The sequence below is a fragment of the Cordyceps militaris genome (assembly GCF_000225605.1).
Source record: "Cordyceps militaris CM01 unplaced genomic scaffold CCM_S00010, whole genome shotgun sequence".
NCBI lineage: Eukaryota > Fungi > Ascomycota > Sordariomycetes > Hypocreales > Cordycipitaceae > Cordyceps > Cordyceps militaris.
This window is the reverse complement of record NW_006271978.1, coordinates 113,690-129,585: the sequence shown is the minus strand read 5'-3', so window position 1 is coordinate 129,585 and position 15,896 is coordinate 113,690. Positions and strand designations below refer to the sequence as shown.

General features: G+C 43.4%; 4 protein-coding genes across 4 annotated transcripts; 2 read left to right on the top strand and 2 right to left on the bottom strand.

Moving 5' to 3' along the window:
- Positions 1 to 5,877: 5,877 nt before the first annotated feature.
- Positions 5,878 to 7,008, top strand: CCM_09618 (cell division protease ftsH; the record flags this gene model as incomplete). The annotated part of the gene is made up of 2 exons (XM_006674751.1): positions 5,878 to 6,094; positions 6,146 to 7,008. The coding sequence occupies 2 exons, from the start codon at positions 5,878 to 5,880 to the stop codon at positions 7,006 to 7,008; spliced, it is 1,080 nt and encodes a 359-aa protein (XP_006674814.1).
- Positions 7,009 to 9,906: 2,898 nt separating this feature from the next.
- On the bottom strand, positions 9,907 to 11,930 carry CCM_09617 (C6 transcription factor; the record flags this gene model as incomplete). Its single annotated transcript, XM_006674750.1, has 3 exons — positions 9,907 to 10,887; positions 10,961 to 11,649; positions 11,705 to 11,930. The coding sequence occupies 3 exons, from the start codon at positions 11,928 to 11,930 to the stop codon at positions 9,907 to 9,909; spliced, it is 1,896 nt and encodes a 631-aa protein (XP_006674813.1).
- Positions 11,931 to 12,676: 746 nt separating this feature from the next.
- Positions 12,677 to 13,193, top strand: CCM_09616 (Dimeric alpha-beta barrel; the record flags this gene model as incomplete). The annotated part of the gene is made up of 3 exons (XM_006674749.1): positions 12,677 to 12,813; positions 12,874 to 12,929; positions 12,991 to 13,193. The coding sequence occupies 3 exons, from the start codon at positions 12,677 to 12,679 to the stop codon at positions 13,191 to 13,193; spliced, it is 396 nt and encodes a 131-aa protein (XP_006674812.1).
- A 600-nt stretch (positions 13,194 to 13,793) lies between these two features.
- CCM_09615 (MSP domain protein) lies at positions 13,794 to 15,029 on the bottom strand (the record flags this gene model as incomplete). The annotated part of the gene is made up of 7 exons (XM_006674748.1): positions 13,794 to 13,817; positions 13,851 to 14,210; positions 14,264 to 14,386; positions 14,433 to 14,548; positions 14,611 to 14,669; positions 14,753 to 14,808; positions 14,835 to 15,029. The coding sequence occupies 7 exons, from the start codon at positions 15,027 to 15,029 to the stop codon at positions 13,794 to 13,796; spliced, it is 933 nt and encodes a 310-aa protein (XP_006674811.1).
- Positions 15,030 to 15,896: the final 867 nt, after the last annotated feature.

Sequence of the window (15,896 nt, the reverse complement as noted above, 5' to 3'; positions counted from 1 at the left end):
TCTTTTAAAAGTAATAGTAATTCTAGTAAGTTAATTACTATAAAAACTATTACTATAGTTTATAGTTATTTTTTAAACTATTAAGATTTATTTAATATAATTTATATATTTTAGGTTTTAAAGAATTATAACTATTAGACTAGATTAATAAAGATATTATAGTTTTTTAAACCTAGTATCTTAATTAGAAGCTAATAGTCTTTTTAATCTAAATCTTAAAATAAAGAATACTAAATTATAATAGTTTTTATATTATTTCTAGAATCTATTAAAGTAATTAATACTTTATAAAGCTTATTTACTTAGAGTTAGGCTTTTTTTGTTATCTTAATTCTTAATAGTTTTACTTTTAATTTTTAAATATTAAGTTATAAAACTAACTTAATACTAATTAGACTTATAACTACCTCTATATTTAGAATAACCTAGGTAATATTTATTTAATTAGCTAAAATACTTATTATATAGAAAGGTTTAACTATTATTTCTTTTTATATAGATTCTTTTTATATTAAGTTTATTTTAAACTTTAATTATAGCTTTTTTTTTAAATTCTATATTTTTAGTTTTAAAAGGTTAGTATAGACTAGAATAGTAAGAAAATTAATTATACTATTTAGCTTTCTTTTCCTAAGTCTAGCTTATTAGTATTTTTATTCTTAGGGTATTTAGGTATTATATATCTAGGTTTATTATACTTATAATAAATAATTTCTTTCTTTCTTTAAAATAAAAGAAACTTTCTTTTTTAATATAATATAAATAATCTTCTTTAATAATCTAGCTTTAGTTTATTTTAATTCTATTAATTATTTTTATAGTTTAGTTTATATTTTTTATTAATACCTTTTTTTAATTCTTAGTTTAAAAGTCTTTATTTTAATATATTACTTTCTTAATATTAGGTTATAGCTAATATTACTTTTTTTTTTATTTTTAGGTTTTTATCTATATAGTTAATAATTTTTCTTTATAGCTATTTTTATAGTTTTATAAAATACTATTAAACTTTCCTAGCTTTTAAAAGTATTAATACTTTCTTTTTTAATAAATCTAAATATTAATAAAAGTTTATAAGGTATTAACTTAGCCTCTATTTAATAAACTTAAGAATAATAACTATATTTATTTCTAGGTTAATAGAGTTTTTTAGTAAAATTTTACTTTATTTTATAAAGTAGTCTTAGTTACTACTATATTTTTTTTACTTAATTAATAATAGCTTATTTAGGTATTAATTCTATTTAACTTAATAAGCTAAGTTTATATATTCTTAAGTATAGATAATTTTTAAAGATTCTTTATAAAACTTTTTTAAATTAGCTATAAAGGCTTTTTATAAATTCTTTTTTTATTAATTATAGATTTAAAAGTTATATTAATTTAATAATTTAATAATATTTTAAATCTAAATATCTTAAAAAAGATAACTATCTTTATTACTTTTATTTTATAATAAATAACTTTCTTTATTTAACTTAGTTTTAAAAAGTTAAAGTTTCTTTTTTAAGGTATTTTTCTATTTAGCCTTATAAATCTATTATTAAATCTTTTTCTCTTCTTTATTTAATAAAAAAAATATATTATTTTTAGCCTTTTTAAAGAAATTATTAATTTCTTAAATTATATTATTCTTTATTAATATAATAAAAAGATATTCTAAAAAAGGTTAAAAAGATAAAGAACTTAAGATATTTCTTTCTTTTTATAATTTAGCTTTATTTTTAATAATAGCTTTTATTTTCTTTTTAAATAATCCTTTAATAAAAACTTTAAAATTATAATAGTTAAGTTAGATTAGGTAGAAAAATAAGAAAGGAAAAAGGTAGGTTATATTACTTATTAAAACTAAAACTTATCCTCTTTTTCCTTTTAAGAAATATCTTTTTTATTTTATAATAATTAAAAGAAAAATAATCTATTCTTTTAATTAAAGTTTAAATACTATTTAAATACTAATTAAAACTTATATAAATTAGTCTTATTCTTATAAGTCTATTTAAAGTCTTAATTTAAGTTTAACTTATATATAAATCTTATTAATCTTATAACTAATTCTTCTTTAAGCTAACTTTAAATACCTTTTTATCTTATAGCTAATTAGTTATTTTATATAATTTATATTTACTATAGATCCTTAGCTACTATATATTTAATACTAATAGTATTAACTTTATTAGTAATATATAGTTCCCTAATTACTAAGGTTTCTTATAATTATAAATACTAAATTAAGTTTAATTTAAATTATATATATTAAAGTATTATACTAAGTAGACCTATAGGAATAAGACTACTATATATAAGTTTTAAATAATATTTAACTAGTATTTAAACTTTAATTAAAAGAATAGATTATTTTCCTTTTAATTATTATAAAAAAAAAAAAAATATTTCTAAATAAGAAAAAGAGAATAAGCTTTAATCTTAATAAGTAATATAACCTACCTTTTTCCTTTCTACTTTTCTATCTAATCTAACCTAATTATTATAATTATATTATTAATTTTAAATAGGTTTATAGTATAAATATCTAGGCTAAACTATTTAATAGCTACTAAACTAAGACTTATTTTACTAGTTCTAGGTATACTATAAAGTAAGTAACTATACTTAATATATTAAGCTATAGCCTCTAAGTTAAGGTACTTTATAATATTGTTAAAAGAAGTTGTTTTCTTATACCCTAAGGGAGGATAATAGTATTTACCTGCTTTTAATCCTGCTGTGTGGCGAGATTCTAGTAGCTATTGCTATCTATATAAATCGTGGTCTTGCTTTCTATTTGTTTCTCTAGCGTGACCTAGCAGTCGTAAAGAAATTCCTTTTGTGTTCTAGACGCTATACCCATATAAGAGAGAAAAAATCGTTCACAATGCAAGAACTCTTCTTCTTCTATAAAGATAACGAAAATAGGTTATGCCTTAAAAATTCATTACAACCTAGGCATAAATTATTAATTCTGCCTTAAGATATAGAAGCTGCCTTGGTAGTAGGCATATATATATATATTATAATTTAAGTAAAGGCTATAGTATATATAATTAGCTAAGGACCTACTTATAGTAAAAAGCTAGAAAGGAATAGTAGTATATAAATAAAGAAGTTAAGTTTAAAGAAACTAATTCTAATTACTAATAGAATTAAATAATAAAAAGCTATATTAAAAAAGAATAGTTAGGCTAATTAGCTAGGCTAAAAAATAAGTATAATAAGAAAGGAATTTCCTTTCTTAGTTAAGAAAGAATAAGATAAAAATAGCTATAAGTTCTAATATATATTATTTTTTAACTCTACTATATAAAATTGCTCTTAGTTATGACTAGTTATCTAATGTCCCTATTAGTTAGCTTACATAATTCATGGACAATGTGCGCAATCACATGCTAGGTTAGCCCCTCACGCTACTCACGCTACCGTCGCTGCCCAAGGCAGCGACCGAATATAATTATACCACAAGCAACCTAACCATAACCATACTCAGCAAAAACAAGACCGAATCACGACGATAGATTTTAACAGCCATCCCACTCCCGACGCAATGGTACAAAGCATCCGCTATCCAACAATAGCTGCGCTAACGAGAACGCCAGACCTTCACACCCGAAACATTAAGCGACAGCGAAAGCAAAACGATTGCCTGGGTAGACAATAAAATTCCCGCAGAAACATATTATGGTCAAGGTGGGATGATATACTGGAAGAATGCCGTCGTAACGGACCAGAAAGCGCTTAAGTTATGGCGCGAATACGTCACGGGAAAGGGTTATTTGGAGGTCGGTGGGGAGCTCTATATTTACGGCGGGCAAGTTTATCGGGAGAAGTGAATATACTATATTGGACTTTCTAAGCATTCCCGAATCTTTGTGGCTGCTGATGTGCCAACAGCAATGCTGAGACTTGGATACTCCCTTGAAGTGGACACTGATACAGCGTCTGTATATTGTTGCATCCCATGCCGCAACTCCTCATGTCGACCTGGAGCCGCATCGACATAGGCTCGAAGTGTCTTGCCGAGAGCTTTAGCTATAGTGTCGCAAGTAAAACGTTGCCAAATACCTTCTCCACCTCCTTCACACCGATATATAGTTCTCTCTTGAGTATCTGGGAGAGATGGCCTATCATCTATCGAACGTACTGCAATGCCAGAGAGTGCTTGTGCAAGGTGATTTGCCGTAGATAACCCCAGAGGCATGTTTATCATACAATCAATAAGACCCGACTCTGGAAAGAACATTTTAATGTCACACCCTTCGCAGCCACTAGTCGCTTGGGCAAATTGCTCACCCAAACAAGCGTTGATGCCTCGTAGTGACCAGACCACAGAAAATTCTTGTCCTGGAACGAGATGCGTGCCCGGCGATCTCGGCCGGGTGGTAATCGCAGGATAGTGGCCCAAGGTTTCTTGCTCTGACGTATGAGTTGCGTCTGGATCTGTTGGTGTAGCGTTTCCAGGGTTCTCCTCCGTCCTTTCTTGTCCCGCTGTGTGGGTTGCATCTGGAGTTGCCGCGGTGGCGTCTACAGACTTGTCCCTCCTGGCTCTAGCCTCATTTTCTGGGGAAGTAGGTCAGTTGGTGTGGCCCTGAGAAGATGATGTTGGGTTGAGAGTACTTACCTTGCGGCAAATAAGCAACCGCAAGATCCGCTAAAACATTGCTTTTAAAACTGAGCGCAGCTTGCTTGTTGATAAGATATTCAACCAACTTAGGAATATTTGCTATGTGCATGTAATATAACCAGGTCTTCCGGATAACGGCAATGTATAGTAACTGCATTGTTGACTTGCATTCTTCCTGTAGTTGAACGATAAAGCTCCCGTATTTGTCCAAGCGATTTAATGGTGCAGTGGTATGTTGTACATATGCTTTGGCAGCCAACAGCCTGTCTTCTTCGTCTTGGCTCAATCGCCCCCGATATGCTTTGGCAGCCAACAGCCGGTCTTCTTCGTTTTGGTTCAATCCCCCCCGACGATCAATCTCGGCTGCTACCTGCTTGACCAGTCTCCAGACATCTTCTGGACTCTTCGCTTGCTGGCATTGTCTCGGTCCTTTTCTTAGCTGTTTTCTCGGCATGGCGGAAGCTGCTGAGGGAACGACGGAGGGGTAACGACAAAGATAACGACAGAGGGGGGGGGCAACGAAGAGGATGACAGAGCTGACGACAGGGCTGACGACAAAGATAATAAGGTCAGAGCTTGCGTCAAGGAGGGGGACAAAGAGGACAGCAAAGAGGACAGCAAAGAGGACAGCAAAGAGGACAGCAAAGAGGACAGCAAAGAGAACGACAGAGAGGGTGACAGAGAAGATGACAGAGCGGACGACAGAGGGGGTGGGGACAACATGGGACATTACCCGCTTTTCTATTTACGAGCGCTATGCTGCTAATTTGATATATTTATCCAATATTACGAGTGATGGCGCCGCATCAAACTGGCCGCCGGCTCGCAGAGCTGCGGCCACGCAGATTAAAGGTATCCGCCCTTTGTTAGCCACGGCTGGTAAAGAGGCGCCTCTTCCGCAAGAAGCCCACCCCAGCCGAGTATATCGTGGCGTTCGATTCACGCGGGAGGTGTGTTCGGCTTGCGTCTTGCTAGATTGCTTTCAGCTTTGTATGCAGGTCTCTTGGTCCAGCCAGGGCCGAATGTGAGAAATGATTATCGCTTCTCAATCAAGTGTAGCTTGCGTTGCAATTGGGTCAGGCAGTCCTCCCTTTCGCCGTCTACATAAAGCCCACAGCCTGTAGAATTCAAGCTGCTTCCAGGGAAAGTAGACTATTAAACAATCCCCTATACTTTCATCATTCTCTTACTTTACGAGATTTATACGTGCCTAGTTGCACGACTGTTTCATTTTCGTGCCACACTTGCAAGTGACCAACATGTCGTCAAACGTCTTTGGCACTCTTTACTCCCAGGTGTCTTTCTTGGATACCTTCTTCCCAGGCTTGGGTGTTGCCTTGGGATACATTTATCCTCTCACTTCTGGAAATACTCATCTTGGACTTGGAACCCAGCTTTTCTGCACCCTCGGTTTAGTTACGTTCATACTCAAGTACGCCTACAGGCGTGTTCAAACAGTCCTTGAGGAGCATTTCAGTTTGTCAAATTTACTGTCTATTCAGCTGCTAAGAAGCTAACCGCCCACAGTGTACACCACAAAGATATCCACGGACGGCACCTACGACATTCTGCTCAATTGGGTACAGTCGCAACCATTCGCAGCGCAGACTCGATCCTCAATCGTCACTATCCAGGCATCTCGGGAAGGTGAGAAAAAAGGAACATTCAACTACATGCCGTGGAATACCCGCAATTTCTTCTGGTACAAGGGCCGCCTTCTCTGTGTGCGGACTGTGGAAGACAACTCGTGGAGAGGGCAAGAAGTTCTCTTAAGTTGTTTTAGCACGTCTCCGAGGATACTGCAAGACTTTCTTGACGATTGCAGAGCCATTTATGAGAAAAGTTCAAAGGGAAAAACTGCGGTTTACGTGAATGGCGACGGTTGGACACTTGCCAAAAGGCACGATCAACGGCCCATGGATACTGTCATACTTCCTGAAGTTGTGAAGAGGGATTTTTTGGATGATGTTGCAGAGTACCTCGACCCCGACGCAAGATCTTGGTACAACTACCGAAAGCTACCATACCGTCGCGGATATATGCTACATGGCAAGCCAGGCACTGGCAAATCGAGTTTAGCCTTTGCAGCTGCTGGACGGTTTGACTTGGATATCTACGTTTTGAATCTTACTAAAGTCAGCGATAAGACCCTCCAGAAATTGTTACGAAATTTACCCGCACGATGTCTTGTTCTCTTGGGAGATATCGACGCAATCGAGGCCGCCAAAAGCCGCGTCGGCGATGTTGCGGGGTCAAAGAACGAAGCCGCAGGCGACAACGTGACACTCTCCGGGCTCCTGAATGAACTTGACGGAGTTGCGTCCGATGAAGGTCGTGTAGTAATCCTAACAACCAATCATATCGATCGCATTAACCTAGCTATTTTATAACCTAGGCGTATAGATAAAACAATTAAGTTTAGGCTTATAAGCTAGGAGACTCTCTAGGGTTTATTCTAATTTATCTATATACCTATATCTAGTAAGATTAAAGGAATAAAAGAAGGCTAGGATATCTAAATTATTTAGAAACTAATTAGGATTTTTACTAACTATATATTTAAAATAAAATTTAGCTTAATAAAGGTTTTATTATTTTTTATTATATATAAATAATTATTAAAAAAAGTAATAAATAAAATTATATTTTAAATTAAAAAAGAAAAAAAGGATTTTATTCTTTTATATAGTTAAATTTTTATAATTAATAAACTAAAAAAATTAAATATTAAGATTATAATATTAAATAATAAAGTAAATAATTAGAATTATTTTATTTAAAGTATAATCTATAAGTAGAAAAGCTAAGAATAGGATTCTTATAATAGTTAGGTTAGATTAGGTAGAAAAATAGAAAGGGAAAAAGGTAGGTTATATTACTTATTAAGACTAAAGCTTATCCCTTTTTTCCTTCTAGGAAATATCCCCCTTATTTTATAATAATTAAAAGGAGAATAACCTATTCTTTTAATTAAAGTTTAAATACTATTTAAATACTAATTAAAACTTATATAAGATAGTCCTATTCCTATAGATCTACTTAGGGTCTTAATTTAGGCTTAATTTATATATAGGTCTTACTAATCTTATAACTAATTCCTCTTTAGGCTAACTCTAGGCGCCCTTTTATCTTATAGCTAATTAGTTATCTTATACGATTTATACTTACTATAGATCCTTAGCCACTATATATTTAATACTAGTGGTACTAGCTTTGCTAGTAGTATATAGTCCCCTAATTACTAGGGTTCCTTATAATTATAGGTGTCGAATTGGGTTCGATTTAAATTGCATATATTAGAGTATTATAATTCTATAGTAAGGAAATTATATTATAACTTTACTATAAAACTATTATACTTATATTAATAGATAAGATATAGGCCTAAATATAGTGATGGCTGCCTACCTTACGTTGTCGGCATTATAACTTGTTTTATATCTAGTATAATAAGGCATTGATTTGCTGCTAACTAGTTATGAACCACAAGTCAGGAGAGTGGGGACGTGTAGGGTCACGTGTAATAATACCTCCCCCCTCATGATGACATGACATCGCGGGTCGCAAATTTATTTACACGTGGGCAGGGAATCCGGCGCATGCGAGATGATCATGGCGAAACTCAGCGAAATCACCACAGAGAGCGAGTGGTAATATTATAATCAGTCGCGTGCACGCCTAATATAATGGTACGATGCAATGGTACGAGATAATGCTATGATACGTTGGCCACCCGAGAACCGTAGTGCTGACCAAGCCCTTAGACCTTCTCACCGAAATATTTGTCCAAGTCCGAAGAACAAGAGAAAGAAGCAAGCTGGGTGGACAACGACGCGAGGATATACTACGCCGAGACTGATGTGTGGATATATTGGAGAAATGCCACTGTTTCCGACGTGGACACGTCGGCAACATACTTCGAGACAAGCGGCAAGGGATTTTTGAAGAAGGGGGAAAAGATTTATGTATTCGAGGGCCAGGTAATTGTGGAAAAATCTTCAAGTCAACCTTGACAAACGGTCCCGTATCTGCTGGCCGTACGTTATGCTAGTAGCAATGCTGAGTTCACAGCGCTCCCGTGACAGATGCAGCCGAACCGCACCCGTGTATAGCCGCATCCCGTGGCTCAGCTCAATGGCCCGGCCCGGCGCAGCCTCGGTGTACTCGAGCACTGTTGTTCCCAGAGCCTTGGCGACTTCCTCGCAGCCCACCACGTTCCATCCAATCTCGCCCGTAATGGTGGCATCGAGCCCGCTGGCCTTGGGCGTTTGCGGGTGGCAGTGCAGTAAGACGCCCGTCAGCGTCTGCACAAGCGTAATCGCCGCACTGGGATCTAGAGGGATTGTGATGAGGCAGCCGATTGTCGGCACTTTGGGAAAGGCCATGGTAATGGGGCGCCCCGGCGCACGACTTTGTCGCCTGCACGAATTGCGCGCCGAAACACGCGGTGATGCCTGGCTCTGACCACTGCAGTTGAATCCATATCTCCGCGGTATTGTTATTCGGCGCTCGAGACACAGTTATCGTCGTGGGAGAGGTTCGCATGATTTCTCGTTCTGCCGTCGCAGCTGCAGCGGGAGCCAACATGGTGGTGTCTAACCCTCTGCCTAGGTGAGTAAAGGTGCGCTTCTAATGGACATTGGGCTTCTTATTTTACAGGGCAATCACCATCGTTGGGGCATGGGAGCAGTGAGAGGAAGGTTTCATTCGAATATTGGAAAAGACTCTCACCTGAGGGAAGATGCCCTGTTGCAAGAGAGTCAACATTCACGTTACGGAAGTCGGCCTTTCTCCGCAAACGCAGGCTAGACTAGCCACCTATATACTATCCTAGGCTATAGGGGACATATAGGTTATATATGCGGAGGCTGGAGGCTATAGGGGACGGAGGCCGCCAGAAGCCGTAGGGGACCTATAGGTCATATGATAGGAGGCATATAGTAGGAGGCTGCCGACGAGCCACTTGCGAGAAGGCATCAACACGACCTAGATCATACTGTCGCCACTGTGGCGGCGGACAAGGGCTTCATCGCATCGCCCGAGGTCAGGGCAGTTGACCCCGAGGCTGCCGAATCCATCACGCCGCATGCCGCCGTGCTGCTCGGGACGAATGCCCAGACAAGAGGTGATCGGGCCCGTACCTGGCTTGGATGGGAGCCGCAGGGCCCAACCCTAGACGACGAGATTGAAAGAGCTGTGGTGGAGGAGGCGGCTAGCCAGAAGAGTGCGCGGCCGAGTATTTAAATATTCATGTGATAGCTTGCTTGTTAGCCTATGGTCGTCGTACACTATAGAGCAACAATCGGACACCTTCCTAAGGTTGTAACATCAAACCAGCTTAGGGTATAGTCTTGCCTCTCCTCTCTCAATGCCCACACTTGCCTCGCCAACTCCGCCACTGCGTTAAATACCGGTATTCTCGCTTCTCCTGCCATGTGCGCGAGCCAGTTGCTCAGACCCTCTCGGAGAGGCGGCTCAATGGCTTCGCATGCTGCTACACATGCCGGCCAGAGCAGCTGCGCCGCTTCGCCCGGTCCATTTGTCGCGGACAGGCCGTCGAGCACCTTGCGCACTCTGTCTTGCAGCATCAAACCATTGATATTCTGCACGCGCCGGTAGTAGAATAGAATGGCGGCCTGGTGAAACGTGTCGGCGAGAACCGGCATGACTTGGCCTCTGGCATTTCTCGCGGAGCCGGGAGAATCAGCAATTTGACATTGGGCAGTCTCACATGGCCGCTTCCACGAAAGTACGTTGTGCTTCAGAACCTTGGTCCGTCGGCCCAGGTTGGCAATCATCCCCAGGTCGACATTCGCATCGCGGTGTAGCAGCTCCTGCTCATTCGCCAGCCGGATCGTCTGCGACAACAGGCCTAGCAAGCTCTCCGGCAGCCCATAGAGCTGCGGGAATAGCGATTCGCGCCAATCGCCCATGACCTCGAGGTGCAAATCGTCGTGCGCCGCATCGGCGCTCTTCTCGGCGGTCATCTGCAGGTCCGACTCGGTGCTATGATCCGCCACGCAAAAGCTGCGCAGCTTGTGTCTCGACGCCTCCGTCACCAGAGTCCGTCGCGCGCCAGGCTTGGCAGAGCAGATGTTTCGGAGAATACATCCGCACGTGCTCTCGGTCAGGATGCGCAGATATGTGTAGACGTGGTGAAGCGTGCGTCTCTGCGGCGATTTGGTCGGCACTGGCAGTCCGCGCGTGCGGATGAGATATTCGGCTTCGAGAAGAAGATATTCAGCCTCGTTGTACTTGGCGCACAGTATCTAAGAAGAGCAAAGTGATAGGTGTCAGCTTCTGGGGTGAGACACGCGAACTAACAAAAAAAGCCAACCGTACCTCGAGCATGGTCATCGACAGCAGCGCCATGAGCAGCTCTTCATAGTTTGTCCGAGTCAGCGAGAGAATCTCCTCTTGGATGGCGACGTCGAGATGTTGGCGGGCCTCTTGCTTGTACTGCTCCCCCAGTGCAACCCATTTGCTAGCCGGCGCCGTATCCCGCGGCGCGAGGTGAATGCAGCTCGCCGCCAGAAGCGAGTAGAGCAGGGACAGGCCGACCGGCATGGGCACTTGATCAAGAAGCATCTTGTCGTGTGCCTTTTCTGCAGCGGGTACATGAATAGTCTGCCAAGGGCAAATGGTCGCATCGTGACGCGCGGCATATGAGAAGGAAACGACACGGCGCTTGAAGTACTGGAGAAGCTTTGACATGCCCTCCATCGCGCGGTAGTTTTCCAGTGGCGATGGGTCCGGTGACATGTGTACGGGCTGAGGAACCTTTGATACACGACTGGACCGTGATGATGCGGCGTCTCCGGCCTGCGGATGGCACATTGGACCGTGAGCAGACGAGTTTGGCAGATATAACACGCCAAAAGGCCCATGGAAGCGGTCCCTGGGTGGCCCCCCAGACTGTACGGTTCCGGGCTGTTCGGCACCCTCGCCATCCAGTCCATCTAGGGCCTTGCTCACACTCGACGGCGCAAGCGAGCCCACCATCATTTGTGTCATGGCCTTCTGATGAGGCTCTACGTCACGCCCTATCAGCAGTCTATTCGTTACTCCCCTCTCTCAAATACATACCCATGAACAAGGTCCGCCGGGATGTCGCCTCGTCAAGACCTCGGGGCCGCTGTGCGCCCTCGTTTGCCCACCGTAGTGCTGGCTGGTACCCTGGACAGGGCACGCCGAAAGCCGTGCACATGCGGCATGCCGGGCGCGCCTCGTCGCATTTGAGGTGACGTTGCCGACACGTCCCGCAGCCCGTCAGCGAGCGATTCCGCTTCGCTTTTTGTTGATCTTTGACCATTGTGGAAGGTGAAGGTTCGGAGTGGGTGGCGACGAGTCGGAAGAATGGTAAGCACACGATTTGTCAGCCCTCGACCGACAAGTCAAGTATATAATATGCAACATGGGTGTCAAGAGACCATGTTGAAATTTTCATTGATATTGCTTTTAATTTCCGACTAAAAAATAGAGACGCGCCGTTGGATTGTGTGGAATAGCGACTAAGGTGTAGGTTGCCCTGCAGACCAGTGACACAAGCATCACATAACTTGTTCCACAACCCTTCATTCATCGAAATTCAATTCTAATCTCTATTCCCATCACCGCGTAGTAAATAGAACTTGCGTAAGCTCTACGCCCTTTCAACATCTCTTCCAAGTGCTGGAAATACATTAATATGAGGTGGTTCATTTTGCTGCAATAATTCTACTTGACTGGATAGGTGCGCCTTGCAGCCCACAAAGCCTTTGCCAGCGGAATCAGCATATGCAACATAACTCCAGTATCTCTACCTCGCCGTAGTATTTTCCTGATCATCTCTATTTATTATTATTTTCATCTTCTTATTTCCCGTTGTAAGCTGCATCCATCTGCACCCCGCATCTTTGGGTGGTTGCTCAACCCCGTTGTGCCGAGGAGCCCCTCCTTGAGCATCCACCCATACCACCCATACTTGCTCATCTATCATTACTACAAATACGTTGCAATTGGGCGCCCTCACTCCTCAATTGCCTATCGCTTCCCCCCTCATATCCTCCCTGCTCTTCAATGGCCTACCGCATCGCCGCCACTGCAAAGCACCTCGTCCGCACCATGTCCACCGCCGCCGCCCCAGCCAAGTACGAGTTCCTCGTCATCGTCCCCGACAAGCCGGGCACGCTGCAGAAGCGCCTCGAGGTCCGCGCGTGCGTTCTTCCCTCCTTTGACTTGTCGCAGCTTTTCATCCTCTGACGTTTCTTTATTAGCACGCATCTGGCCAATGTCAAGCCTCAGGTTGAAAATGGCACCTACAAGATGGGAGGTGAGTTTCTGTCACTGTGCTGTGTGCTGTGGTGGGATTGCTGACCAGAGATATATCTCAGGCGCCGTCCTGAATAGCGTCCCCAAGGGCGCGGACCCGTCCACGTTTGACTTTCACGGCAGCTCCTTTGTCGCCCTCGCCGAGTCCAAGGAGGCCGTGCTCGAGCAGCTCAAGGACGACGTCTACGTAACCAACGGAGTCTGGGACCTCGAAAAGGCCCAAGTTTTTCCCTTTCTCTGCGCCTTCCGAACCGCCAAGGAATGAAGGATGCCCCCAGGCATGCACCATGTATCATATCATACAGAAATCCAGCACCAGAACGGGGCTGCTGCGTCGAGTCATTCCGTTACTGAAAGCAAGACAGTAAGCTTGTTGAGTGACATGAAAATTACATAAAACTAGCTTCATACCATGATACAATGGAACAAGAAAATAAAAGGGCAAAAACTAAAAACCAAAAAAGAGAGAAAACAGCAAGACCACGCAGAGTCGCAATAGGTCAGTCAAAACTAGGTAGAATTTCAATCTCGTCGTCCGTCGTCGAGCCTTGCCCTCCGCTTTCGTCAAGCCGTCCTTCAACCCTCGCCTGCTTTGGCTGCTGCTACTGCACAGTTGTCACCTCTGCTGTTGACAGTGCATTGCCTCTTCGTCAGCTGCCCGAGGCGGCTTCGCTTGACAAAGGAGCGTCTGTTGAGCAGCGTCTGCCAGTATGCAGATTTCTGAATCCAAGTGCAGATTTTCCAGCAATGTGCAATTCAATCAAGAAGCAAAAAGAGCAACGCAAACAATACACAAACTCCTACAACCATCCTGGTTCCTTTCTTTTTAATTGCTCTGCTTCTTCTCTAGCCAAACACTTTTCAATCATGGACCGGCGTAAATGTTGCTCTAAAAGAAAAGGTAGGCTAGCAAAAAGCTCACAAGACACAGGATGGCCACGAGCTGCACCGAGACGCCGTCGGCGTTTTGCTTGACCGTCTGCGCCAGGTCACCAGCGTGCGCCTTCGCGCTCTCGCCGGTCTTGACGGCGCGCTGGCGGAGGCCGCTATCCTTGAAGCTAGCAATTTCTGCTTGCGCGGCCGCCAACTTGGCCTTGAGCGCCTCGAGCGTCTCGTTGCCGGCGTCCTTGACGGCGGGGACGGCGCGGCTGACCAGGGCAGCGGGGGTGTCTATCGGTGCCTTTTCCTCGGCATCGACGGTGGAACCCTCGTCGTCGTAAGGGGGAGGGGCACCGGCACCAGGCGAGGAGAAGTTGTGGGAAACGTCGGGAGTATCCGCGTTCTGCATAGACGTGATTAGCGCAGCCACAGGGCAGCCCGGGCCAAGTTACATACCCCGTTGGCGAGCTTCTTGCTAGGTGTCATGAGAGCAGCGCTCGGCTCAGCTTCGCCGTGCGCGGGAAGCCAGTTTACGCGAATTTTTCTCTCCTGCTTCAAGCTCTTGTCCGTGTGGTCGAGCTAGGTCCAGTTAGCCACTGTTTACGCTGGGACATATGACACTCACCACCTCAGCAATACTGGTAAACTCTTTATCTCCCGTAATAGGGGCCGACTGGACGAGGAACTTGTCGCGGCATTTCGAATCGGGCGTAGGATCGGCCTTCATGGCCTGGAGGAGGACTACAGAATCTCGTTAGTACTGGGGGACGAACAAGAGGGACATGCGCGGCCATCACACGCACCGGAGACATCGAAAGACTGGCCGGGTTCAATACGGCCAGCATTGGGTCGAACGCAGTATCTACAGGCATATTAGCCGGGGAGTTCGACGCGTCGCGAAGGAGGGGGGTTGGTGCCGCACTGTCTGGGAGCAGTAGTTTTCACCTGCGACGGGTACCATTGTCAACATCAAGCGAATCAGGAATCACGAGTGCGGCTAGCTGCAAGAGGCCGGAAGCATGCGCACGGGATAGTCATACCTTGAAAGCCAATGGCGCGGCGCTGGTATTCCGGATAGTGAGGGTCTGCGACACCTCGACGGTAAAGGGGCCTGGGGGATGACGACGAACGTTAGCATGATGTCGACGAGGCAGAGCAAACGCAGGACGGATGGAAGCATACGCCGAAAGTTCAGCTCGAGAGGCTCGACGTCGATAGACATGATGGGCGGTTGAGTCGGGTTGCAATGCAAACGTGTTCGGGGCGGATGACGAAGCGACCGAGGACAAGGAGTGGTTAGCCGGGGTGGTGGGTAGCGTGGTCGAATAAGAGGTAGGTGGTAGTTAGGTGGTGTTTCTTGGTGGAGGAGACGACGCAAAAGGCTCGTGGCGGGCGGGTTCGCGGTGGTTGAAGCAGATTTGGAATATGAAAAAAAGCGAATACAACAGAGCAGCGACGAGTGGGGGAAGGAGTTGCAGGAATACGATAAACAAGAGCGAGGAGTTGAGGGGGAGAATAACTAGAGGCGTGCCTTTGTCGGACGGGCTCGAGAAGCTACCGTGTAAATATGGGGGAGCGGAGGAGGGACCTCGGAGCGTCTTTTTGTCTGGGCGTCGAAGCGTCGTCCGTCCCAAGTCAAATAGCAATCCAACACGTCGCTGCTGCCCTGGTGGCCGCTTGGGTACCTAGACTCTACATCCCAAGGTACCCAGGTTAGAACTTAGGTAGTCGCTACCTGATAGTCAAGACCTGCGCAAACCAGGTAGCCGAGCACCTGAGAAGGTTGTGTCTTCCCTGGAAATGAACCTCTAGTCGACGCCACAGTGGCCTTGCGATACAGAATAGCCCTGGTGTAGCACCTCGCTGGGCTGGAACAAAGCCCAGATCATGAACTTGATAATACACAAGGTGTGCTTTGGGCTGCAATTGTTTACCCTTTGCGTTGTCCGACCGAAAAATGATACACAACATAATCCTGCATCTGTTCTTTGCACTTCTTTTACTCGTCCTTTTTTTCTTCTCTTTCGAATCGACCTCCACAACCATACCTCCAACAGTGGCGTCTGACAGTGACCTCACGACATGAAAC